The 26,561-nt window shown below is 52.9% G+C and overlaps 1 protein-coding gene across 12 annotated transcripts in view; it reads right to left on the bottom strand.

The window, feature by feature from the left end:
• Nucleotides 1–26,561, bottom strand: part of DGKZ (diacylglycerol kinase zeta) — an 818,573-nt gene that overhangs the window by 83,455 nt on the left and 708,557 nt on the right. For 4 of the 12 annotated variants that reach the window (XM_078684403.1, XM_078684396.1, XM_078684395.1 and 1 more), the window contains 5 exons: nt 25,401–25,441; nt 25,110–25,300; nt 21,954–22,058; nt 10,126–10,221; nt 1,579–1,610 (listed from right to left, as the gene is read on the bottom strand). In XM_078684403.1, coding sequence (XP_078540529.1) covers nt 1,579–1,610; nt 10,126–10,221; nt 21,954–22,058; nt 25,110–25,300; nt 25,401–25,441 — 465 coding nt within the window. Of the gene's footprint in view, nt 1–1,578; nt 1,611–10,125; nt 10,240–21,953; nt 22,059–25,109; nt 25,301–25,400; nt 25,442–26,561 lie in introns of all 12 variants that reach the window. The other 8 variants (XM_078684405.1, XM_078684404.1, XM_078684398.1 and 5 more) reach the window with 2 other exon arrangements.

Here is a 26,561-nt window from a genome sequence, read left to right as displayed (position 1 = left end):
ACCGTATCGAAGGTGGCAGAGAGGTCTAGTAAAATCAGAGCCGCTCTGCCACCTTCGTCCAAACACTCCCGAATTGCCTCCGATATTTCGACTAAGGCCGTCTCGGTGCTGTAGGAGGCCCTAAAACCGGACTGAGCTGGATGTAGAGCTTCGGTGGATTCAACAAATTTATCCAGCTGATTGAAAACAACCTTTTCGCATATCTTTGCGACTGCAGGAAGCAAAGATATTGGGCGAAAATTAGACGGAGTGGCTGGATCCAATCCATTTTTTTTAAATAGTGGGAGCAGTTTTGCTTGTTTCCAACAGGCGGGAACAGTGGCCGTAAGAAGCGAGAGGTTAATAATCTGAGTTACCTCATTTCCCACTGTTTCCGCTAAGCTCGCAAGAACTCTAGCCGGGCATGGGTCAGAAGGAGAACCGGATTTTAAGGCAGCAACAATAGCAATAATGTCAGAGTTTGATTGAGGGGTGAAGGTGGTCAATTTCTCGATGCGTGGGGGCATTAAAGGAAGCAGAATTGTTTGGGACGATGAAAGGCCATTACAAACATTTTGCAGATCCGTCTGAATTTTGACAATTTTATCAATAAAAAATTCAGATAGCTCTTCACACCATTCCTCAGATGCAAGCGGCAACGGTTGTGATGCACAAGGAGATAAAAAACTTTTAACAATCGTAAAAATTTCCTTACTGTTGTTGTTTGCTTTATTAATACGCCCAGCAAAATAGCTACTTTTGGCAGATCTGATGGCTGCATAATACTTTTTTGCGCAGTCCGCAGATCCTTTTTTGCTTCAGGGAGATAAGCTTGTCTCAACACCCTCTCTAGCTTTTTACAGCCGGATTTGAGGTCACGGAGGGAATGTGAAAACCAGGGTTTAGAGGGGGTAGCACGGAGTCTACAGACTCGGCTGCTTTTAATTGATGCCGTAGTCGCACCTTCCACCCATAGATTAAAAATGCTGGCTGCGGCCTCAATATCAAGAGGAAACAATGGGCGAGAAGCGGACAGGCCATCTGAGAGAGTATCTAAGTTAATCTTCTGCTTATGGGCGGTATAAGGATGGGGCACAGCAGAAATCAATGAGGGCCAGGAAAATCTAATAAGCTTATGGTCCGACCAGATCACAGGCTCAGGGTGGGCCATAATAATATCAAAGTTTGAACATACCAAATCTAAGATATGACCTCCTTGATGGGTTGGGGCATCCACCCACTGTTTTAGCTGGGCCATAGAAAGAGCTTCGGCCAGGCGAACCACCTCTGGTAGGTCCGCGCTATCTACATGGATATTAAAGTCCCCCAGTAAAAGATACCGGGAATGACGTAGAATCCGGGGGACTATAGTCTCTTCTAGGACCTGCACAAAGTTGCCAATATAGCCTGGGGGACGGTAAACCAGATAATGCAAGAGAAATGAGGGGACGGTAAGATTGGAGGGAAACATAGGGGAAGGAACATATGTGGAGAAGATGGAAACAGAGGTGCAAGAAGGGAAAGAGAAGTGTGGGAGGCCAGAGGGGACCCCCTCCTCCAGATGCCTCAAGCATTCAGGCATACTAGCTAGAAACTCACCCTTTTGAACTGGAACAACTTCCTTCTCAGGCCTGAAAGAGACAAAGAGCACATGTGAATGTAGGTGAGAGCAGCCAGTCCTGTCCAGGGAAACTTTATAGTAACTGGTGTCAAACGCCCCCTGGCCTTTCTCCCGAAGCAAAGCATCGCATCCCACACACTGCTGGGACAAGACAGAGGAGAGATGAGCCCTCCAATGCAGGGGTCACTGTCCAGAGACCCCTGCATCGGACCACCACCTTATGTACCGCAGAGAGAAGAGGGGGCATTGGCCATTCCCAGGTGTGTGCCTCATTTGCATATTGAAAGCATCCAATCCTGATAGTAACAGATGACACCCTAAATGTACCAATGGGGGGGCACCATAGTCGTCTGACCCCTCTGGAATGTAATCTGTCCACCTTCTCATTTCCCTGTGTTATTCCTCCAGGCTCTGGCCTGAGAGGGCGTCCAGAGCCCAGTCCATCTACAGGGGGGCAGTTTCACCCCTGCCTTGTTACTTGGTAGGTTCTGACTGGAGAGGGAGGGCAGAGACAGTCCACCTGGAGTGAGTCACTCACACCTCTGTCCTGAGAGGGAGCCCAGAGACAGTCCACCTGGAGTGAGTCACTCACACCTCTGTCCCGCGAAGGTCCCCCCAGAGACCCAGGTTCCCTTCACCCTCATCATGCCAGCCTTTCTGCATTGCCCGTTCAGAGGAAAGGTTAAAAGGCTCTTAGAACCAGATGTGAAAGCAGTCTCCATTAATGGGCATAAAATAGATTTAATTGACTATTATACCACTTTGATTAAATTCAAGGAAAGGTATCCAGAGGTGTAAACTGATCTGGCATGCAAGGGGGGGTGCTTTGGAGGGTGTGTGTATGTGTGGGTGGGTGAGAGTGTGTGTGTGTGTACGCACACCCACTAGGCTAGCGGGACCATGGACTGTTGGAAAATGTTCTGAACCAACGTTCCCATGAACTAATCTTAGCCTTGAGCGATCATAGTTGTGAAACGTATATCATATAAGATTTCCCAAATGTTTTCAATGAACCTTATGGAAAACCATTGCATAAAAATGAGAAATGATGCTAAGACTGAAGCAGAAGCTAAGGGGAACACTACTACGCGCACATGTAAAAACGTACAAGACTTATTACAGGGGTTGTTGGATACGAACATCATTAATGAGGCGGAGCACGCAAAGTGGATTTTTCCCATTGTTTTAGCAAAGAACAACCGTGAACTATGTCTTAGTGTAGATCAGAGAGCCTTAAATTCTAACAGAATTATTGACAACTATCCACTTTGTTTTTAACTCTCAATCTCGGTCATGCCTACCACCAGGTTGAGTTAGCCTAAGAGTCCAAGATATTTCTCCTTTTGGGCTTTTGTATTATACATGGCTGCTGTTCGGCCTTGCTTCACTGACACCCACCTTCCAAAGAGCAATGGTCCATCTGTTTGAGGGCCTGGAAGACAAAGAGAAGTGCTTCCCAGAAGACATTTTAGTGTTTTCCAAGTATCATGAAGAACACTTGGAAATTTGGAGAGACAGTTTCTTTAGCTTGACTAACCGCAGCTTGGTTCTGTTGCTGAAGAAATGTTAGCTTTTCAAACATCAAGTGGAATATCTGGGGAACACAATACTTCACAGGGAGTGTTCTCCAAGGAATCACTTGTCAGGGCTGCTGATGATGTGCCTGAACCATGCAAAAAAGAAAAACTAATTTCCTTCATGCTGCTCTGTGACTATTACGTTAATTTGGTGAAGAACTCTACTTGCATCATGGACCCCCTCAGAAAACTGTTACATCAAGGAATAGAGTTTGTTTGGGCTCCAGAGAAGTAAGAAGCCTTTTGATAATAAAAAACAACAAACTCCCAGCCGTCACTGTGAAACCATTAGCTGTGCTATTTGGTTGGGTCAGTGACACAGGGCAGAAGGCGAGACTGGTAGCCTGTGGACAGTGGCGGCCCTGAGGTGGTGAGGACAAAAGCCACCAAAGCACTGCAGCCGGAGGATCCTGGGTTGTATGGGGGCAGAGACAGAGGCCCATGAGAGAAGGCTTGGAACTGGGGCCCAAACAACAATGATTTTGGTGGCCATACGAAAAACCAAACCGGCTCTAGAGAACAAGATCGATACGGTGGCCCAGGATCTGGGACTCCGGAGAGTCGAGAACTGCAAGTTGCAGGATAGGGTGGCAGAGATAGAATCCACATTCACCCAACTGAGACCAATGGAAACCAAGGAGGGCGCCCCCATCAGGGCATTAGGAAAGGCAGCAGCCAACCTGGAGAGGAAACTGGATGATGCAGGGTGGTGCTCCCACCGCAACCACATGCATTTGGTGGGATCCCGGACAAAGCAGAAGGTCCCAGTACAGAGCTGCTTCTTGGCGAGTGGCTGTCATCGTTGGTGCTGGAAGGAAAAACATCCAAATGGTTTACAGTGGAGCAGGCATACAGAGTCCCTGGCTGCCCACCAATGCCGGGGGCACCACAGAGGGTGAGTATGGCCCAACTACTGAACTTCAGGGATAGAGACAACATCCAATAAGTAGCAAGAACACGTGGGGCACGGCCATCAATTGAGGGAGTGTCAACATATTCCCATTACACCATGGCCGTACAGAATCAATGGGAATCCTCCATCGGTGTCGAAAACACCTTAGACAATGAAATATTAAATGTGCCCTATTCTTCCTGGTAAACCTCCAGATCATTGACATGGGAGTTTCTTGTTTCTTTATGATGGTGGCGGATGATAAGGTTTGGCTGGAAATTGGTGGGTACTCGATGCTGGACAGAGAAGCAAAGGCACAAGACCAGGGCTGGTAGGAACTTTGTTGGCCCCGTGGATCGCGCAAGATCCCCTCGTCAGCCCCCACAAAAGATCAAGATGAATTGGAGGATGCCAAAGTGGTGAAGACCCTACAGCAAAGGCAAATCCTGGAGGTGGTCAGCAGGTGGAAGTCTCTGGCACTAGAGCCGGAGGACGCTGAGGATGGATCGGCCTCCCACGGAGGTTCCGAAGGGGCATCTCCACTTCTTGTGGTTACGCCGATGACAGTTGATGAGATCATTTAACAAGGAGCACAGGGCAGAGCCTGGCTGATGGACCAGGTGGACCAGACGCTGGGAGGGTCTGGCGTTCCGAGGTGCTACATTCAGGAAACCCACAAACATTTCTGCAGCGCCAAGCGAGTCACGACACGGCTCCCTAATAGGGTTGTTATTGTTCCACAAGATCCAGAAAGAAAGAGAGAGGTCCTTCTCACCAAAAGGACAGGACACAAAAATAGACACTAAGTCAGAAACAATTTCCCTCTGGGTTTCTTAATGCATACAATACACACTACTGCCATACCCATGCAATCCAATCACCAACAATGAGAATAGAAGCCAAAAACTGAGGATAAGAAAAGGCTTTCACTTCTTCCCTTTATAAAGTCCCATATAGGTTTGGCCACTGGAGCTATGGCTTAAAGTGTGTCAATCACTTGTGCAGTGTAATCGGCAGTCTCCAATCCCACTTTCACAGCTTTTGAGCTGTGGACAAGTGTGGCTCAGGGGTTAGAGGCAGCAGACCCGGAAGATGAGATCGGTCCTGTACCAGGGTTCAATTCCCCGCCTCGGCGGGTCTTGGGCTAAAAATTCCACGGACTCGATAATTCTCGCCCCGGTGCCTCCTCGACTCTCGGGTTCACACTCTGCGACTCTGGGCAATAGCTTGCTTAATCTCCACAACGGCCCCTTGCGGCGGGATGCCTGACTTTCACCTTGTGGATACCCTGATATCTCACAGGGGAATACCTGGACGGGTTCCCTAAGCAAGCGCCGGGAAACCCACTGCGGGTAGCTGTGCGCTATATAAGCTCAACTACATTTACATTTACATTTACATTAAAAAAATAAAACTTTGAAAATCTTTGTCTCAGCCAATGCCGGGACTTAACAGCCTCCTGGCGTGCTCCAAAGATTCAAATTTTCACAGCAATATTTTTGAATTGCTGATTAAATTATTTATTGTTTGTTTATTCTCCCATAGTTTTGTGCTATGATATGTTTTTAACTTGTGTAAACATCGGATAGTTATGAGGATGCATTTTTAAACTTGAATCTATTAAGGATCCTTTGAATAAAACATTTGATATTATTTTCTTGGTTCCTATTCTCATTGTTGGTGATTGGATTGCAGGGGTACGACAGTAGTGTGTCTTGGTAAGCATTAAGAAACCCAAAGGTAAATTGTTTCTGACTTACTGTTCAACAAGACACATGTTTGAAGTAAAGGGGGCAACAGACACCTCAGCAGTTGGGGAAGCAGGCAGTTCTGAGCCAGCCGCGTGAGGATGTAGGGAAGCGGGGTTCGAAAGGGGAGTGTGGGGGAGGGTTGCAGCACAGAGTCCAAATATATCCATCGCCACACCTGTTGAGTACATAGCATACGACAGCACCTGAAGACTTGGAATGGCAGAGCATCTGACATATTGTAATGGTTGAGGTGGGGGTTACCCTAAAAATATTGTCTCGGAATGTTAATGTTGTGGGGAGCAAGCTGAAACAGGGAAAAGTGACCAAATACTTGGCCAGGCATGACCCCGGCATGATTCTGCTGCAGGAGACGCATCTGGAGGGGAACAACTGTGGCTTTCTCACCAGGGGGCAATATAGACTTTTGGTTAATGTGGGCTTCCCTAGAGGATTGAGGGGGGTGGGTATTTTGGTGTGAAAAACCTTGCCTCTGCAGGTTGACTAGCTGGACTGCTACACAGTGGTAAGCTGTAGATGGAATGGCATAGGTTTGGCGGAGGCCTTCTGGTACTGCGCCCTGGACCCACAGTGAGAGGGGCTGGTGAAGCTCGGCGATTGGATAACAAACACCCCTGAGGCGCTGTTGCTGGGAGGGGACAGGCCTCAATTTAACACTACAAGGGGACCTTGACTGACTGTCCAGTTCTGGTATTCCCCAGAGGGCGGATACACCCCTCGGAGACCAGCCTGGTTGACTATCTGTTAGTACCGCACCATCAGTGGGGAGGTTTTGGGGGCACGGAATACCTGCCGTGGGGCATATTGGACCATTCCAACTAAGTGGCGACACTCCAGAGTAGGGTACCCAAATGGAACTGGGTTGGAAATTGGACCCCTGAGAGCTGATATACAGGACGACGTGAGGTGTGATAATGCAAGCCACTAGCACTATGTTGTGGGAAACGTTGGGACGGACAACCCCAACATGATTGTCTGGGAGGCCTGAAAGGCAGAACTGAGGGGGGACCCGATAGCTCAAATTACTGGTAAGTTTTATCAGAGAGCTTCCTAGTCCCCAGCTGGAGGTGGAGAGGAGTGAAATACTTAAGGTGGACATTACAGAAGCGGAAACTTCCGAAACGATAACTCAACTCGAGCGTCGGATGGCCCCTGACCAGTATCCGGTTACCAATGTAGTCTTACAGGGGAGTGAAGTCTTGAAAAGTGGCCCCCTGAAGGCTATGCTCAGTGAGGCAATGAAGGAAGGTATCTTGCCCAGAGACCTCAAGCAGGCCGATGTCATCTCATTCATAAGGGAGGGAAAAAGAGGGAATACTGTGCCTCATATAAGCCAATCTCCCTATTAAACATAGAGCAATCTTGGCTAAGGTATTGGCAACCAGACTCATGATGGCGAGAGACACTGTTGTTGCCCCAAGTCAATTAGGCTTCATGCCATCCAGAGCGATTGGACACGACTTGCAGCGCCTGGTCGGATGTCTGGCCTGGAGGGACCAGATAGGGGAACCAGAGTTAAGGCTATTACTGGATGTCTAAAAGCCAATCGATGGAGTGGCCATATTTCATGGCAATCCACTGTGTTTTGTGGTCTGTTGTTTTCTTAATAGGTCAGGCTGGTGTATCTGTATCTGTTAGCCCTGGTGCAGGTTAATGGGGCATGATCAAGGGATCCCAGGCTTGGCAGGGGCACCAGGCAGGGATGCCCACTATCACCGATTTGGTTTCTAATCGCGATCGAGCCACTAAAGACCTGGATCCAAGGAGATGCCTTGATTAGGGCTTGAAATGGGACCCGTACTGGGAAGATGTAATCTCGCTCTATGAAGATGATGTCCTGCTGTAATTGGCACGCGTTCTCTGCATCCTCGAGGTGTTTGGCACGTATGCTGAGATGCGTATCAACTAGAATACATCCATTGTGTTTCCTCTGACAGAGTGGAGCCAGACTAGAGGAAGGGTTTAGGTATCAATGCAAGTATGCTACACTGCGACCAAAAACATACTTCAGGGAAAACTTCAAGCGTATCCTAGAAGAGTGACGCACTTGACAAAACACCTCGTCTCCAAGGTAGGCCACAATTTAGCCACCCAAATCTCTTATACATAATGCAAAATACCCCATACACAGTCCCGGATAAGTTCTCCAGGGACTTAGACGCGGTAACCAGATTCAGATATTAATAGATGGCAGGGGCTTTCAGAGGGTCTAAAATGCTGAAATCTGACAGCACAGGATGGAGTTTCTAGCACTTGTACATAATATGCACACTCCGCTCCAGAGTCTCGGAGAGAGGCTGCAGTCGGTAGCGTAGACTGCACACTTTACCTGTCTCAGGGTTACCCTTAAGTGGACGATCCTGGATGGGAGATTTGTTAGGTCCTCTGCAGGCTTCTGTGTGAGACCAGCTTAAGATGGCGCCTGTCAGCAGCCGTTGTTGTTCAAGGGATGTCGCTCTGTGATGTACCTCTTTTGCTTGTACATGAGTGTTATTACTACTGACTGCCTCAAATGTATAACAATTTCTTTGAACTCTATTCACTCACCGAGGACTGATAATTTACCTGCACTCACTCTCCTACTCACAGTGGGCCAATCGTAGATTTCGACTCATCCTGCGCTGAAACTTGACCTCCTCCCACCCTCCTGCTCACAATGGACTCACCCTGGACCTGCACTCATGCTCATGCCCACGGCGGACTGACCCTGGGCTTCCACCCAGCCTCCAACTCCTGCTGAGCTAACCCTGGACCCTGATCCCAGTGAGCGGACCCGAAACCTCCAACAACCCTCCTACTCAGAGTCGGTTGACCCCAGGACTCGACTCACCCTCCTGCTCACAGAAAACGCACCCTGGACCCACCCACTCGTCTACTCACAACCCCACCCTCCCACTCACTGGGCTGATGACAGCACAACCCTCCCACTTAGAATGGGCTGACCCTGGACCTCCACTCACCCTCCTACTCACAGCAGGCTGACCCCCACACAGCCCTCCTAATTAGAGTGGGCTGACCCTTGACCTCCACTCACTCACAATGGTCTGACCCTGGACCTCCACACAACCTCATACTCACAGCGGGCTTAGGCTTTACCTCCACTCACCATTCCAATCACAGCAGACGGTTCCTGGACCTCCACTCACCCTCCAACTCACAGCGGGCTGGCCGCCATACATCCCTCCTACTTAAAAAGGGCTGACCCTTGACCTTCACTCACTCATAGTGATTTTACCCTGGGCCTCCACACAACCTCATACTCACAGCGGACTGACCCTTGACCTACACTCTCACTCCCAGTAGACTGACATTGGACCTACACTCACCCTCCTACTCACAGTTGGCTGAGACTTTACCTCCACTCACCGTCACACTCACAGTGGACGGACCCTGCACCTCCACTCACCCTCCACTCATGGTGGTGCAACAAAGGTCTCACATCCTCGGGAAGAGTGAGTGTCCATCCAACTGAAGTTTTACAAAGCTGATTCTGTCACTGAAACAAAGTCATGAAGGCAGTGGCTGCCACTGCTTGGCACTGCCCTCTCTGAGGAGCTGGCATGGTCTCGCACCAAGGCTGCTGTTCCCTCATTTAATGAGGGCAATGGCTGCCTCTACCTGGAACGGTCCCTCTGCTCACCGGACAACCCTCTCGCCAGTGTCCGTCTCCTCACCTGAGGGCAGTGACCCATCCAGCTTGATACCACCCATACCTCTCCAAGGGTAGTGACTGACATTCCCTGGCACGGACGCCTCCGCTCTCCTGGCAACACTCACAAACTACCTACTATTCTTTCACCTCGTGAGGACACTGAATGATACTGCTGGGTTAACCCATTGCCCATCACTCTGACGATCCATCTGACGAGGGCAAAGAATGATACTCCCCTGTGACAACCACCGCACCCCCACCAAAGGCAGAGACTGGCCGTCTGCTTAACTAGTGCCCATCTCTCCCTATGCCTACTGTCCCCGCTCTCATCTGCTTTAAGCAGCAACAGGCACCACCCCCTCACCCTATACTTGTGGCGCACTCACCTGCTGAGGGCAGGTTCTGCACTCCGGAGAGAGTCTTTGTGTGGCGTGGTCTCCACCACCCTCCCACCCTAGACGCGCTCAACTGCAGAGGGGGTGGCTTTGCACTCCGGAGGGAATGGTGTGCCAAGGTCTCTGCCAAACCCTCTCACCCTAGACCCGCTCACCTGCTGAGGGCAGGCTTGGCACTCCGGAGGGCCTCGTTATGTGCCAAGGCCTCTGCAATCACCCTCTCACCCAAGACCCCCTCACCTGTTGAGGGCAGGCTTGGCACTCCGGAGGGACTCGTTGTGTGCCAAGGCCTCTGCCACCACGCTGTCACTGGAGATGCGCTTCCTTTGGGCCACTCTGTGCAGGTCCAGCATCCTGGGCAGGGGGAAGACAAGCCGGTTAGGAGCAAAGATGGGATGGTAGGTCGCCTGTGAGAGGGCATGGAAGTGGGTGAAAGTGGGAATAAAATGAAAAGTGTGAGAAGGACGGGGGTTGGTATGAAGAGAGTAAGAGCAGACGAGAATCTGCAGAGTGGGAAACAGTGTCAGAAGAGAAAGTTGCTAGACTGACGTGAGCGAGGTTATATAGGATGGCGACTCTCTGTTGATGATGTATGGTAAGAGTGATGCGTAGGGGCAGTGCCAGCGGGTGATGTTTAGGATTGTCTGATGTGTGAGGGAGATTGTCATGTGTGTTGTGAGAGGGCGTGTTCTAGTATGAGATGTGTGGGGTCAGTACTCCTTAGGAATGTATGATGTGCGAGTCATATATCCAGTGTGTGATGTTAGAAGGAAAGCAACAGCGAGTGCAGATTCTGGGACTGTGTGATGTGTGAAGGCGTGTGCCAGTGTGTGAAAAGTTAGGGAAGGTCTCTGGTACTGTGTGATGTGTGAAGCATGTGTCAGTGTGTGAAGAGTTAGGGAAGGTCTCTTTGGTACTGTGTGATGTGTGAAGGCGTGTGCCAGTGTGTGAAGAGTTAGGGAAGGTCTCTTTGGTACTGTGTGATGTGTGAAGCATGTGCCAGTGTGTGAAAAGTTAGGGAAGGTCTCTGGTACTGTGTGATGTGTGAAGCATGTGTCAGTGTGTGAAGAGTTAGGGAAGGTCTCTTTGGTACTGTGTGATGTGTGAAGGCGTGTGCCAGTGTGTGAAGAGTTAGGGAAGGTCTCTTTGGTACTGTGTGATGTGTGAAGCATGTGCCAGTGTGTGAAGAGTTAGGGAAGGTCTCTTTGGTACTGTGTGATGTTTGAAGCATGTGCCAGTGTGTGAAGAGTTAGGGAAGGTCTCTTTGGTACTGTGTGATGTGTGAAGACGTGTGACAGTGTGTGAAGAGTTAGGAAAGGTCTCTGGTACTGTGTGATGTTTGAAGCATCTGCCAGTGTGTGAAGAGTTAGGGAAGGTCTCTTTGGTACTCTGTGATGTGTGAAGCATGTGCCAGTGTGTGAAGAGTTAGTGAAGGTGTCTTTGGTACTGTGTGAAGTGTGAAGAGTTAGGGAAGATCTCTTTGGTACTGTGTGATGTGTGAAGCATGTGCCAGTGTGTGAAGAGTTAGGGAAGGTCTCTTTGGTACTGTGTGATGTGTGAAGGCGTGTGCCAGTGTGTGAAGAGTTAGGAAAGGTCTCTGGTACTGTGTGATGTGTGAAGCATGTGTCAGTGTGTGTAGAGTTAGGGAAGGTCTCTTTGGTACTGTGTGATGTGTGAAGCATGTGCCAGTGTGTGAAGAGTTAGGGAAGGTCTCTTTGGTACTGTGTGATGTGTGAAGCATGTGCCAGTGTGTGAAGAGTTAGGGAAGGTCTCTTTGGTACTGTGTGATGTTTGAAGCATGTGCCAGTGTGTGAAGAGTTAGGGAAGGTCTCTTTGGTACTGTGTGATGTGTGAAGGCGTGTGCCAGTGTGTGAAGAGTTAGGGAAGGTCTCTTTGGTACTGTGTGATGTGTGAAGCATGTGCCAGTGTGTGAAGAGTTAGGGAAGGTCTCTGGTACTGTGTGATGTGTGAAGCATGTGCCAGTGTGTGAAGAGTTAGGGAAGGTCTCTTTGGTACTGTGTGATGTGTGAAGGCGTGTGCCAGTGTGTGAAGAGTTAGGAAAGGTCTCTGGTACTGTGTGATGTTTGAAGCATCTGCCAGTGTGTGAAGAGTTAGGGAAGGTCTCTTTGGTACTGTGTGATGTGTGAAGCATGTGCCAGTGTGTGAAGAGTTAGGGAAGGTCTCTGGTACTGTGTGATGTGTGAAGCATGTGCCAGTGTGTGAAGAGTTAGGGAAGGTCTCTTTGGTACTGTGTGATGTGTGAAGGCGTGTGCCAGTGTGTGTAGAGTTAGGGAAGGTCTCTTTGGTACTGTGTGATGTGTGAAGGCGTGTGCCAGTGTGTGAAGAGTTAGGAAAGGTCTCTGGTACTGTGTGATGTTTGAAGCATCTGCCAGTGTGTGAAGAGTTAGGGAAGGTCTCTTTGGTACTGTGTGATGTGTGAAGCATGTGCCAGTGTGTGAAGAGTTAGGGAAGGTCTCTGGTACTGTGTGATGTGTGAAGCATGTGCCAGTGTGTGAAGAGTTAGGGAAGGTCTCTTTGGTACTGTGTGATGTGTGAAGGCGTGTGCCAGTGTGTGTAGAGTTAGGGAAGGTCTCTTTGGTACTGTGTGATGTGTGAAGCATGTGCCAGTGTGTGAAGAGTTAGGGAAGGTCTCTTTGGTACTGTGTGATGTTTGAAGCATGTGCCAGTGTGTGAAGAGTTAGGGAAGGTCTCTTTGGTACTGTGTGATGTGTGAAGGCGTGTGCCAGTGTGTGAAGAGTTAGGGAAGGTCTCTTTGGTACTGTGTGATGTGTGAAGCATGTGCCAGTGTGTGAAGAGTTAGGGAAGGTCTCTGGTACTGTGTGATGTGTGAAGCATGTGCCAGTGTGTGAAGAGTTAGGGAAGGTCTCTTTGGTACTGTGTGATGTGTGAAGACGTGTGACAGTGTGTGAAGAGTTAGGAAAGGTCTCTGGTACTGTGTGATGTTTGAAGCATCTGCCAGTGTGTGAAGAGTTAGGGAAGGTCTCTTTGGTACTCTGTGATGTGTGAAGCATGTGCCAGTGTGTGAAGAGTTAGTGAAGGTGTCTTTGGTACTGTGTGAAGTGTGAAGAGTTAGGGAAGATCTCTTTGGTACTGTGTGATGTGTGAAGCATGTGCCAGTGTGTGAAGAGTTAGGGAAGGTCTCTTTGGTACTGTGTGATGTGTGAAGGCGTGTGCCAGTGTGTGAAGAGTTAGGAAAGGTCTCTGGTACTGTGTGATGTGTGAAGCATGTGTCAGTGTGTGTAGAGTTAGGGAAGGTCTCTTTGGTACTGTGTGATGTGTGAAGCATGTGCCAGTGTGTGAAGAGTTAGGGAAGGTCTCTTTGGTACTGTGTGATGTGTGAAGCATGTGCCAGTGTGTGAAGAGTTAGGGAAGGTCTCTTTGGTACTGTGTGATGTTTGAAGCATGTGCCAGTGTGTGAAGAGTTAGGGAAGGTCTCTTTGGTACTGTGTGATGTGTGAAGGCGTGTGCCAGTGTGTGAAGAGTTAGGGAAGGTCTCTTTGGTACTGTGTGATGTGTGAAGCATGTGCCAGTGTGTGAAGAGTTAGGGAAGGTCTCTGGTACTGTGTGATGTGTGAAGCATGTGCCAGTGTGTGAAGAGTTAGGGAAGGTCTCTTTGGTACTGTGTGATGTGTGAAGGCGTGTGCCAGTGTGTGAAGAGTTAGGAAAGGTCTCTGGTACTGTGTGATGTTTGAAGCATCTGCCAGTGTGTGAAGAGTTAGGGAAGGTCTCTTTGGTACTGTGTGATGTGTGAAGCATGTGCCAGTGTGTGAAGAGTTAGGGAAGGTCTCTGGTACTGTGTGATGTGTGAAGCATGTGCCAGTGTGTGAAGAGTTAGGGAAGGTGTCCTTGGTACTGTGTGAAGTGTGAAGGCGTGTGCCAGTGTGTGAAGAGTTAGGGAAGATCTCTTTGGTACTGTGTGATGTGTGAAGCATGTGCCAGTGTATGAAGAGTTAGGAAAGGTCTCTGGTACTGTGTGATGTGTGAAGCATGTGCCAGTGTGTGAAGAGTTAGGGAAGGTCTCTTTGGTACTGTGTGATGGGTGAAGCATGTGCCAGTGTGTGAAGAGTTAGGAAAGGTCTCTGGTACTGTGTGATGTTTGAAGCATCTGCCAGTGTGTGAAGAGTTAGGGAAGGTCTCTTTGGTACTCTGTGATGTGTGAAGCATGTGCCAGTGTGTGAAGAGTTAGTGAAGGTGTCTTTGGTACTGTGTGAAGTGTGAAGGCGTGTGCCAGTGTGTGAAGAGTTAGGGAAGATCTCTTTGGTACTGTGTGATGTGTGAAGCATGTGCCAGTGTATGAAGAGTTAGGAAAGGTCTCTGGTACTGTGTGATGTGTGAAGCATGTGCCAGTGTGTGAAGAGTTAGGGAAGGTCTCTTTGGTACTGTGTGATGTGTGAAGGCGTGTGCCAGTGAGTGAAGGCGTGTGCCAGAGTGTGAAGAGTTAGGGAAGGTCTCTTTGGTACTGTGTGATGTGTGAAGGCGTGTGCCAGTGAGTGAAGGCGTGTGCCAGAGTGTGAAGAGTTAGGGAAGGTCTCTTTGGTACTGTGTGATGGGTGAAGCATGTGCCAGTGTGTGAAGAGTTAGGAAAGGTCTCTGGTACTGTGTGATGTTTGAAGCATCTGCCAGTGTGTGAAGAGTTAGGGAAGGTCTCTTTGGTACTCTGTGATGTGTGAAGCATGTGCCAGTGTGTGAAGAGTTAGTGAAGGTGTCTTTGGTACTGTGTGAAGTGTGAAGGCGTGTGCCAGTGTGTGAAGAGTTAGGGAAGATCTCTTTGGTACTGTGTGATGTGTGAAGCATGTGCCAGTGTATGAAGAGTTAGGAAAGGTCTCTGGTACTGTGTGATGTGTGAAGCATGTGCCAGTGTGTGAAGAGTTAGGGAAGGTCTCTTTGGTACTGTGTGATGTGTGAAGGCGTGTGCCAGTGAGTGAAGGCGTGTGCCAGAGTGTGAAGAGTTAGGGAAGGTCTCTTTGGTACTGTGTGATGGGTGAAGCATGGGCCAGTGTATGAAGAGTTAGGGAAGGTCTCTTTGGTACTGTGTGATGTGTGAAGCATGTGCCAGTGTGAGAAGAGTTAGGGAAGGTCTCTTTGGTACTGTGTGATGTGTGAATGTGAGTGAATAAGAGAGGCTGAGAAATAAAGTACAGAGAGAACCTTACAGAGAAGAGACCACAAATAAAGCAAGATGAGAGAAAACTTACCCGAGGCAGTCGTAGAAGAGAAGGCCACAAAGACACCGCATGGAGCAGATAGAGCAGGAAGAGACCGGTTAATGGAGGGATCGAGAAGATGTGAAGCAAAGGGAGCAAAACAAAAGAAAGAAAAGGCATGTCGGGGTGTGGAAATGAAGAAAGAGGACAAATTGAAACAGAACAATGACTAAATAAGGAGAACAAGGTTAGAACAAAACTATATTAAACAAATTGAAAAAAGACAAGAAATGAGGTGGGGATAAAAAGTGGTAGACCCTGTGGAGGGTTGATGTGAGGCCTATGAAAGTAGAGTGAAGGTGTGAGGCCTGCAGAGGGATGGAGCGAGAACATGGAGGATTGCACAAGGCCTGTGGAGGGATGGCACGAGGCCTGTCGAGGAGCAGCACGAGGCCAGCAGAAGAGCGGTACGAGGCATGTGGAGGGATGGCATGGGGCCTGGGGAAGAGCGGCATGAGGCCAGTGGAGGAGCGGTACAAGGCCTGCGGAAGGATGGCACGAGGCATGTCGAGGAGCAGCACGAGGTCAGCAGATGAGCGGTATGAGGCCTGCGGGGGAGCAGCACGAGCCCAGGGGAAGAGCAGTACGAGGCCTGCAGAAGTATGGCACGAGGCCAGTCAAGGAGCAGCACGAGCCCAGGGGAAGAGCAGTACGAGGCCTGCAGAAGTATGGCACGAGGCCAGTCAAGGAGCAGCACGAGGCCTGCAGAAGGATGGCACGAGGCCTGTCAAGGAGCAGCACGAGGCCAGCGGATGTGTGGTACGAGGCCTGCAGAAGGATGGCACGAGGCCTGTCAAGGAGCAGCACGGGGTCAGCGGAACAGCAGTACGAGGCCTGCGGAAGGATGGCACGAGGCCCGTCGAGGAGCAGCATGGGGCCAGTGGAAGAGCAGTATGAGGCCTGCGGAGGAGCAGCATAAGCCCAGGGGAAGAGCAGTACGAGGCCTGGGGAAGGATGGCACGAGGCCTGTCAAGGAGCAGCACGAGGCCTGCAGAAGGATGGCACGAGGCCTGTCAAGGAGCAGCACGAGGCCAGCGGATGTGTGGTACAAGGCCTGCGGAAGGATGGCACGAGGCCTGTCGAGGAGCAGTATGAGGCCTGCGGAGGAGCAGTACGAGGCCTGGGGAAGGATGGTACGAGGCCTGTCGATGAGCAGTATGAGGCCTGCGGAGGAGCAGTACGAGGCCTGGGGAAGGATGGTACGAGGCCTGTCGATGAGCAGTACGAGGCCTGCGGATGTGTGGTACGAGGCCAGCGGTTGTGTGGTACGAGGCCTGCAGAAGGATGGCACGAGGCCTGTCAAGGAGCAGCACGGGGCCAGCGGAAGAGCAGTACGAGGCCTGCGGAGGAGCAGCATGAGACCAGCGGAAGAGCAGTACGAGGCCTGGGGAAGGATTGCACGAGGCCTGTCAAGGAGCAGCACGAGGCCTGCAGAAGGATGGCACGAGGCCTGCCGAGGAGCAGCATGAGGCCAGCGGAGGAGCGGTACAAGGCTTGCGGAAGGATGGCACGAGGCCTGTCAAGAAGCAGCACGGGGCCAGCGGAAGAGCAGTATGAGGCCTGCGGGGGAGCAGCACGAGCCCAGGGGAAGAGCAGTACGAGGCCTGCAGAAGGATGGCACGAGGCCTGTCAAGGAGCAGCACGAGGCCAGCGGATGTGTGGTACAAGGCCTGCGGAAGGATGGCATGAGGCCTGTCGAGGAGCAGTATGAGGCCAGCGGAGGAGCAGTACGAGGCCTGGGGAAGGATGGTACGAGGCCTGTCGAGGAGCAGCACGGGGCCAGCGGAAAAGCGGTATGAGGCCTGCGGGGGAGCAGCACGAGCCCAGGGGAAGAGCAGTACGAGGCCTGCAGAAGTATGGCACGAGGCCAGTCAAGGAGCAGCACGGGGCCTGCAGAAGGATGGCACGAGGCCTGTCAAGGAGCAGCACGAGGCCAGAGGATGTGTGGTACAAGGCCTGCGGAAGGATGGCACGAGGCCTGTCGGGAGCAGCATGAGGCCAGCAGAGGAGCGGTACAAGGCCTGCGGAAGGATGGCACGAGGCCTGTCGAGGAGCAGTATGAGGCCAGCGGAGGAGCAGTACGAGGCCTGCGGAAGGATGGTACGAGGCCTGTCGAGGAGCAGTACGAGGCCAGCGGATGTGTGGTACGAGGCCTGCAGAAGGATGGCACGAGGCCTGTCAAGGAGCAGCACGGGGTCAGCAGAAGAGCGGTATGAGGCCTGTGGAGGAGCAGCACGAGGCCAGCGGAAGAGCAGTACGAGGCCTGCGGAAGGATGGCACGAGGCCTGTCGAGGAGCAGCACGGGGCCAGCGGAAGAGCAGTATGAGGCCTGCGAGGAGCAGCATGAGACCAGCGGAAGAGCAGTACGAGGCCTGGGGAAGGATGGCACGAGGCCTGTCAAGGAGCAGCACGAGGCCTGCAGAAGGATGGCACGAGGCCTGTCGAGGAGCAGCATGAGGCCAGCGGAGGAGCGGTACAAGGCCTGTGGAAGAATGGCACGAGGCCTGTCGAGGAGCAGCATGAGGCCAGTGGAGGAGCGGTACAAGGCCTGCGGAAGGATGGCACGAGGCCTGTCAAGAAGTAGCACGGGGCCAGCGGAAGAGCAGTATGAGGCCTGCGGGGGAGCAGCACGAGCCCAGGGGAAGAGCAGTACGAGGCCTGCAGAAGGATGGCACGAGGCCTGTCAAGGAGCAGCACGAGGCCAGCGGATGTGTGGTACAAGGCCTGCGGAAGGATGGCACGAGGCCTGTCGAGGAGCAGCATGAGGCCAGCAGAGGAGCGGTACAAGGCCTGCGGAAGGATGGCACGAGGCCTGTCGAGGAGCAGTATGAGGCCAGCGGAGGAGCAGTACGAGGCCAGGGGAAGGATGGCACAAGGCCTGTCAAGGATGGCACGAGGCCTGTCAAGGAGCAGCACGAGGCCAGCGGACGTGTGGTACGAGGTCTGCAGAAGGATGGCACGAGGCCTGTCAAGGAGCAGCACGGGGCCAGCGGAAGAGCGGTATGAGGCCTGCGGGGGAGAAGCACGAGCCCAGGGGAAGAGCAGTACGAGGCCTGCAGAAGGATGGCATGAGGCCTGTCAAGGATGGCACGAGGCCTGTCAAGGAGCAGCACGAGGCCAGCGGAAGAGCAGTATGAGGCCAGCGGAGTAGTAGTACGAGGCCTGGGGAAGGATGGCACGAGGCCTGTCAAGGAGCAGCACGAGGCCAGCGGATGTGTGGTACGAGGCCTGCAGAAGGATGGCACGAGTACTGTTGAGGAGCAGCACGGGGCCAACAGAAGAGCAGTATGAGGCCTGCGGAAGGATGGCACGAGGCCTGCCAAGGAGCAGCACGAGGCCTGCCAAGGAGCAGCACGAGGCCAGCAGAAGAATGGCACGAGGCCTGTCGAGGAGCAGCATGAGGCCAGCAGAGGAGCGGTACAAGGCCTATAGAGGGAAGTGGCAGGTGAATTGCGGTTGGGAGTGGCACGGGGTCTGCAGAGGGGAGTGGCACAGGGGTCCACCGCGGGGAGCGCACAGGGGTCCACCATGGGGGGCAGCACAGGGGTCCACCGCAGGGAGCGCACAGGGGTCCACCGTGGAGGCGGCACAGGGGTCCACCGCGGGGGGCGGCACCGGAGTACACTGTGGGGGGGGCGGCACAGGAGTACACTGTGGGGGGCGGCAGAGGGGTCCACCGCAGGTAGCACACAGGGGTCCACCGTGGGGATGGCACAGGGGTCCACCGCAGGGAGCGCACAGGGGTCATCCATGGGGAGCGCACAGGGGTCCAAAGAGGGGAGAGGCACCTAGTCTGCAGAGGGAAGTGGCACGGGATCTGCGGAGGAGAGCGGCACGGGGTCCACGGAGGAGAGCGGCACGGGGTCCGCGGAGGGGAGCGGCACGGGGTCCGCGGAGGGGAGCGGCACGGGGTCCGCGGAGGGGAGCGGCACGGGGTCCGCGGAGGGGAGCGGCACGGGGTCCGCGGAGGGGAGCGGCACGGGGTCCGCGGAGGGGAGCGGCACGGGGTCCGCGGAGGGGAGCGGCACGGGGTCCGCGGAGGGGAGCGGCATGGGGTCCAGGGAGGGGAGCGGCATGGGGTCCAGGGAGGGGAGCGGCACGGGGTCCAGGGAGGGGAGCGGCACGGGGTCCAGGGAGGGGAGCGGCATGGTGTTTGCGGAGGAGAGCAGCACGGGGTCTGCGGAGGGGAGCGGCACGGGGTCCAGGGAGGGGAGCGGCACGGGGTCCGCGGAGGGGAGCGGCACGGGGTCTGCGGAGGGGAGCGGCACGGGGTCCGCGGAGGGGAGCGGCACGGGGTCTGCGGAGGGGAGCGGCACGGGGTCTGCGGAGGGGAGCGGCACGGGGTCTGCGGAGGGGAGCGGCACGGGGTCTGCGGAGGGGAAGGGCACGGGGTCTGCAGAGGGGAGCGGCACGGGTCCGCAGAGGGGAGCGGCACGGGGTCCATGGAGGGGAGCGGTACGGGGTCCATGGAGGGGAGCGGTACGGGGTCCATGGAGGGGAGCGGTACGGGGTCCATGGAGGGGAGCGGTACGGGGTCCATGGAGGGGAGCGGTACGGGGTCCATGGAGGGGAGCGGTACGGGGTCCATGGAGGGGAGCGGTACGGGGTCCGCGGAGGAAAGCGGCACATGGTCCGCGGTGCAGCACAGGGCCCTCAGAGCTACATGAGGCCCCGCAAAGCAGCACGCGTTCTGGGGAGAGGAGTGGCACAGGGTCTGCCTGTGAAGGGATAGAATGGCCTCTGTAGAGATGGTAAGGGCCTGTGGAGAGATGGTAAGGGCCTGTGGAGAGATGGTAAGGGCCTGTGGAGAGATGGTAAGGGCCTGTGTAGAGATGGTAAGGGCCTCTGTAGAGATGGTAAGGGTCTGTGGAGAGATGATACGGGGCCTGTGTAGAGATGGTAAGGGCCTGTGTAGAGATGGTAAGGGCCTGTGTAGAGATGGTAAGGGTCTGTGGAGAGATGGTACGGGGCCTGTGGAGAGATGGTAAGGGCCTGTGTAGAGATGGTAAGGGTCTGTGGAGAGATGGTACGGGGCCTGTGGAGAGATGGTAAGGGCCTGTGTAGAGATGGTAAGGGTCTGTGGAGAGATGGTACGGGGCCTGTGGAGAGATGGTAAGGGCCTGTGTAGAGATGGTAAGGGTCTGTGGAGAGATGGTACGGGGCCTGTGGAGAGATGGTAAGGGCCTGTGTAGAGATGGTAAGGGTCTGTGGAGAGATGGTACGGGGCCTGTGGAGAGATGGTAAGGGCCTGTGGAGAGATGGTACGGGGCCTGTGTAGAGATGGTAAGGGCCTGTGGAGAGATGGTAAGGGCCTGTGGAGAGATGGTAAGGGCCTGTGTAGAGATGGTACGGGGCCTGTGGAGAGATGGTAAGGGCCTGTGTAGAGATGGTAAGGGTCTGTGGAGAGATGGTACGGGGCCTGTGGAGAGATGGTAAGGGCCTGTGGAGAGATGGTACGGGGCCTGTGTAGAGATGGTAAGGGCCTGTGGAGAGATGGTAAGGGCCTGTGGAGAGATGGTACGGGGCCTGTGGAGAGATGGTACGGGGCCTGTGTAGAGATGGTAAGGGCCTGTGGAGAGATGGTAAGGGCCTGTGGAGAGATGGTAAGGGCCTGTGTAGAGATGGTACGGGGCCTGTGGAGAGATGGTAAGGGCCTGTGTAGAGATGGTAAGGGTCTGTGGAGAGATGGTACGGGGCCTGTGGAGAGATGGTAAGGGCCTGTGTAGAGATGGTAAGGGTCTGTGGAGAGATGGTACGGGGCCTGTGGAGAGATGGTAAGGGCCTGTGTAGAGATGGTAAGGGTCTGTGGAGAGATGGTACGGGGCCTGTGGAGAGATGGTAAGGGCCTGTGGAGAGATGGTACGGGGCCTGTGTAGAGATGGTAAGGGCCTGTGGAGAGATGGTAAGGGCCTGTGGAGAGATGGTAAGGGCCTGTGTAGAGATGGTACGGGGCCTGTGGAGAGATGGTAAGGGCCTGTGTAGAGATGGTAAGGGTCTGTGGAGAGATGGTACGGGGCCTGTGGAGAGATGGTAAGGGCCTGTGGAGAGATGGTACGGGGCCTGTGTAGAGATGGTAAGGGCCTGTGGAGAGATGGTAAGGGCCTGTGGAGAGATGGTAAGGGCCTGTGTAGAGATGGTACGGGGCCTGTGGAGAGATGGTAAGGGCCTGTGTAGAGATGGTAAGGGTCTGTGGAGAGATGGTACGGGGCCTGTGGAGAGATGGTAAGGGCCTGTGGAGAGATGGTACGGGGCCTGTGGAGAGATGGTAAGGGCCTGTGGAGAGATGGTACGGGGCCTGTGTAGAGATGGTAAGGGCCTGTGGAGAGATGGTAAGGGCCTGTGGAGAGATGGTACGGGGCCTGTGGAGAGATGGTACGGGGCCTGTGTAGAGATGGTAAGGGCCTGTGGAGAGATGGTAAGGGCCTGTGGAGAGATGGTAAGGGCCTGTGGAGAGATGGTAAGGGCCTGTGGAGAGATGGTAAGGGCCTGTGGAGAGATGGTACGGGGCCTGTGGAGAGATGGTAAGGGCCTGTGTAGAGATGGTAAGGGTCTGTGGAGAGATGGTACGGGGCCTGTGGAGAGATGGTAAGGGCCTGTGGAGAGATGGTACGGGGCCTGTGGAGAGATGGTACGGGGCCTGTGTAGAGATGGTAAGGGCCTGTGGAGAGATGGTAAGGGCCTGTGGAGAGATGGTAAGGGCCTGTGGAGAGATGGTATGGGGCCTGTGGATGGTAAGAGGTCTGCAAATGGATGGCATGAGGTCGACAACAAAGGATGTCACACGGCCATGCACAGAGCACGTGGAGTGGGAGGGAAGGATGGGAGCTCAGACCAAGCTAGTACCTCTTCTTAGAAGGAAAGTGGAAGCCAGAGTAGGAAGAGAAGAGAGGCTTCCGAGGGGCCGAAACCAGGGCCTCGCTGTCGGAGTGTGAGCCTGACGTGCTTTGACTGAGAGGCAGCAGCGGACAAGGACAGGAAGGTCCCCGTGAAGAGAGAAAACAGTGCAAGAAGAGAGAAAACAATGTTAGGAGAGGCAAGTGAGCACAGCCATGACCTTTGAACAAGAAACTGTGGACAGCAAGAGGTGAGACTAGAAGGTACAGCGTGGCAGGGGGAAAGGGAAACATGGGGTTTAAAAGACACAGAGAACTGGAAGACAGACAAAAGGCACAGGAGTAGGGACAGGAAGCAAGGGCACAAGGGGGTAGAACATATGGAGGCAGGAAGGCACAGGAGAAGCAATAGAACGTGAATTAGAGAGATAGTAAGGCACAGGAGAGGGCACAAAGAACATGGACAAAAGGACAGGATGATACAGGGACAAAACACCGGGGACCAGGAAGGCACAGAAAAGGGAACATGAGGGCACAGAAACGTGAAGAAGAAGGCACAAGAGAAGGTAGGTAGGCACTGGAAGGAAAGACAGGAAGAGATGGGGGAAGGAAGACATAGAAAAGGGGACCAAAGGGCACAAGTGGGGACAGGCTAGTGAAAAAGAAGTCAAGAAGCTACTGGAAAAGGAAAGGAGCCACAGGAAGGGACAGTCATTCCAAGATGGTAACGCACAAGAGAAGGGCGGGAATGTCAAGAGGGGGACAACGAGGCACAAGAGGAACAAAGAGTCCATGGGAGGAGACAAGGCAGAAGCCATAGGAGGATACAAGGAGGCACAGATGTTACCAGAAGGCATGAGAGCGACTCTTAGACACAGGACGAAAAAGGGAGAACCAGGGCGACCGAGTAAGGACCCAGAGGGGCGAGATGTGAAGTAACAGGAGGGACCACGAAAGGGCCAAGAGTACCAGACGCAGACTGGAGAGATGAGAACACGGAAGAGGAAGAGAGGAGAGAAGGCCTATTCAATGCAACAAAAAGGGTGTCAGCCAGACTCAATGTAGAATATTGCTCTTGGAGGATGGAAAAGGACACAACCAGCATAGCCTCCCCCTGGGTCCTAACGTTGGGTGCTCTTGCCCACCCGAAGCCGGTCAGGTAGCTGAGGAAGAGGTCATTCCTTCAAACCATTGAAAACTGATTTGGAGTGGAGGCTTGACCAGTGAGAGCGCCTCATATCTGTACAAGATCACAGCAAAACATGCCTCTCGTGTCTCCCTTCTACGGATATTTGGAACATACGCTCTTTTACTGGTACAAACTGACCCTTGACTCCCTTAGCAGCGGCATCTGCTTGTTGGATGGCATAACATACCTTTCCAAGGGGGACAGATGGACCATTCAACTGGCACTGGACAGAGCTATTTCTTCTCAGCAAGTGACATTGTAGTCACCCTAACTAGTGAGGAATACCTTTGTCGTGTCAAAGGAGTTGGAAGTGATCAAGTCAAAAAGCATCACTTGGAAGTGGACACGCTCTTCAGGTGTCGTGAACGTAGAGTGAGTCGACGTGCTCAGGGACGGAGCAGACCTCAACCTACGTATGAGCATTTTGGCTCGCGAAACAAGATGGGAGTCAGTCTTGATCATCACAGTATTGCCTTGTTTTTCACAACAAATCCCAAGTCCACGGATGTCCTTTTTAAAGAGGTAACGTTGGGTCAGACATGGAGGTCGAGGAGAGCGCTTGGACCCCTAGAGCAGCATCACGTGAACTGTGGCCTTGACGCTGCTGTGGACAATGTCCAACGTCCTTCAAGTCTTGAACCAGACAGGCAAGTGATCACCAATATCTATCTCTCCATTATTCATGGGGTTTCTCTTAATCCTGACCATGAGCTGGGTTGTTCTCTCCCTACGGCATGACACAAACCCCCCGCATCATCAGTCGTTGTCTAGAGTGTCCTTCCAACCCTCACGGTCAAGGAGGAGAGTACAAGACTCAACCTCTCATTTCTGAGGCGCGTCGCTCTTCTGGGTACCAAATTCATGCTGATGAACATGAAGGCCATCGGAACACTCGTCTGGCCCCATGACTACATCTATGGAGGTTCCCATCATTTGCTTTTCCACATACAAGGCTAGACTATCTCGGTCTGCTTTGGAGTCTTTCCTGGAAGCGTGTCATGAATCCTCCAGTGACTTCGCTCACCACAGGCCCAGTCACCGGTGATCTCCTGAGGCCAGTCCACCATTAAACTCCCGAAAAAGACTTTCTAACCCGGACTCATCATTCTGGAATGTTTCTCCTGTGCATGGGGGCTAGGTGGACCGGTTGCTTTTTGGGCAGTTGCCTAGGGCAATGCTCCGCAAGAATTAAACTGAATAACCGCAGGAAGGTATCGATCTTGCACTCTTCTGGGCATCTTGCATACAATACTTGGGCGTACTCAGACTTTCTCATCGTGGCTCCCTCCATCTTCACGTGCCCTTTTTGCTCAACACATCCAGCTTTATAATAGCTTGGATTCCACTTTACTCTCTCATCCACACCTGGCTCTAACGATGGCTACATAAGACCATTCCAGCAACAAAATAGATGCCGGGAGACGTGATCTTCCAATCTGCACAGATTTTCAAAGCCTAATGGTACTGAAGGATTAGCGAGTGACTTTCAGGGTTCCTACATAACTAATAAAATTGCGGTGATGTAGTCATCTGAACATCGGTTTAGCCAAGTTAATGGCCATGTGTTTTGCGCTAAGTCCCTTACAACAGATAATCAACCTTCCTGACTTCTTCTCTTGATGCTCAAGACCTTTACTGCTGAGGATGTCCACACACACACTTACATGCACACTGTTGTGATATTGTGTATGTGTGCTCCTCCATTTGATTGTGCACACTGTCCTGTTATATTTGCACACACACACGCTCTTGGGATTGTAAGGTGCTAGTTGTCCACACACTGAGAATTTGCAAGCATACGCAAGCCAGTAATTGGTACCCCCTCGGCTCCTGCAACGCCCTTGTTCTTCCGCCCTGGAAAGAAGTGCTAGCAGAGATACAGTTCATCATTCGCACTGTGTTGGGGCCACGTGGGAGTGTGCACGACTATCACAGCTCTGCGCCTGCTGTACAACACTGTCTGGAACAATCACTCACCTTGGAACCGGGGACATGGGTGGAGAGGAAGAGGTTGAAGGGAAAGCAAAATGGTGCCCGGTGGGGCTGGCCGATGCATCAACGAGGTCAGGCATGGCCGGTGAGGTGCCCACCGTCTGTGTGATGACCAGCTCAGGGTCCAGAACAAAGAGCTCCTCCTGAGAGATGTCGGTCACGAAGTGCTGGTACTCCTGGGGGCAGAAAGAAGAGTTAGACCTGTTAGGACCCCAGCACCGCGTGGCCATTCTTGGCTCCACTGCACCCCTGTCGCAGGAGGCTGCAGACACTCACCTGTGCACGGTCTATCCGGTAGAAGCGGTCGGCTGTCGTGGCTGTAAAACAAGAGAGAATACCGTGGTCATTAATGGACCAAGTAAAGGCAGGCGATGCGCCAATGACCAGTCTCACAGATCACCGTGCAAACAAGATCCCAAACCTCAAGCCCATGGGAAGGAGAACAAGGCAGCATCTGCGATACATCGAACATTGATCACAGACGAACACCCCTAGAATCACCCAGGGTTACAAACTCTATGCCGGCTACAACACCACACACTTTACCAGTCGTGCTCAATGTATGTTGCAGCTAAAGATGGGTGGGAGAATCTAGCAAAGGGATTCAGCAAATGGGTTTCCCATCTATCTGTGAGGTCAAAGGTGAAAATAAGAGAACCATGCACTATCAGACATTTCTTTCATGCACACTGAGCATCAAGGTTTTACTGATAATGCAAATTATTTTGGGAGAAATGTGATTGAGTTGAACAATTCAGTAAAGTGGCATCAGGGATTTTACTGCTGGACTAAAGATATATGCATGAGGGGTGTGTTGTCACCTGCTGCATCAAAGCACCATAATTCACAGGGATGCCAGGTCATGGCATGAGTCTGCTATGGTAGCAACTGTCCACTAAGTCAGGCAGAGGAGGTGCGACTGTTAAAGGGTCAAGAGCTGTGCTGGCTTCTGCTGCATGCTGATGGATCAAAGAAGATTTAAACTCTTCAGTGCCTCAGAAGTTTTTCTTAACAGGGTGGAGCCTGGCCTCTCACTGCTGAGGAGGGAACTCTGTGTGGCGGGTACGGGGCAGGCGGGCGATGCGGTGTAGACTCATCAGAGGCAGAGAAAAGAGCAGAAAGGTGGAGGGTAGCGCCAGGCATTTTCTTGAACGAGTGGGGGGTGCCAGGAGTGAAAAGAGGAGCTCTACGACCCTACTGCGTGGATGCGCCCACCACAGAGGCTCGCGTTGCTCCTTGGGAGGGAGTGGCTGTGGAAGTGGGAGGCAGAAGATGGAAACCAGCCAAGGTCTGGAGACCAGCAGAACTCGACTTAGGCCTTGTGTAGATGGGTCATTGTGCAGAAGAGAGCACTGGGGCCTACACACACGTTCATCCCACCCTCGGCCTGGAAACCAGCAGGAGGTGGCAGCGGGACTTAGCCGTGCAATAGGTTAC

The sequence above is a fragment of the Lissotriton helveticus genome, chromosome 3_2, assembly GCF_964261635.1.
Source record: "Lissotriton helveticus chromosome 3_2, aLisHel1.1, whole genome shotgun sequence".
Classification (NCBI taxonomy): domain Eukaryota; kingdom Metazoa; phylum Chordata; class Amphibia; order Caudata; family Salamandridae; genus Lissotriton; species Lissotriton helveticus.
Note: the sequence above shows the minus strand (reverse complement) of the source record. Positions and strands in the feature narration are given on the sequence as shown.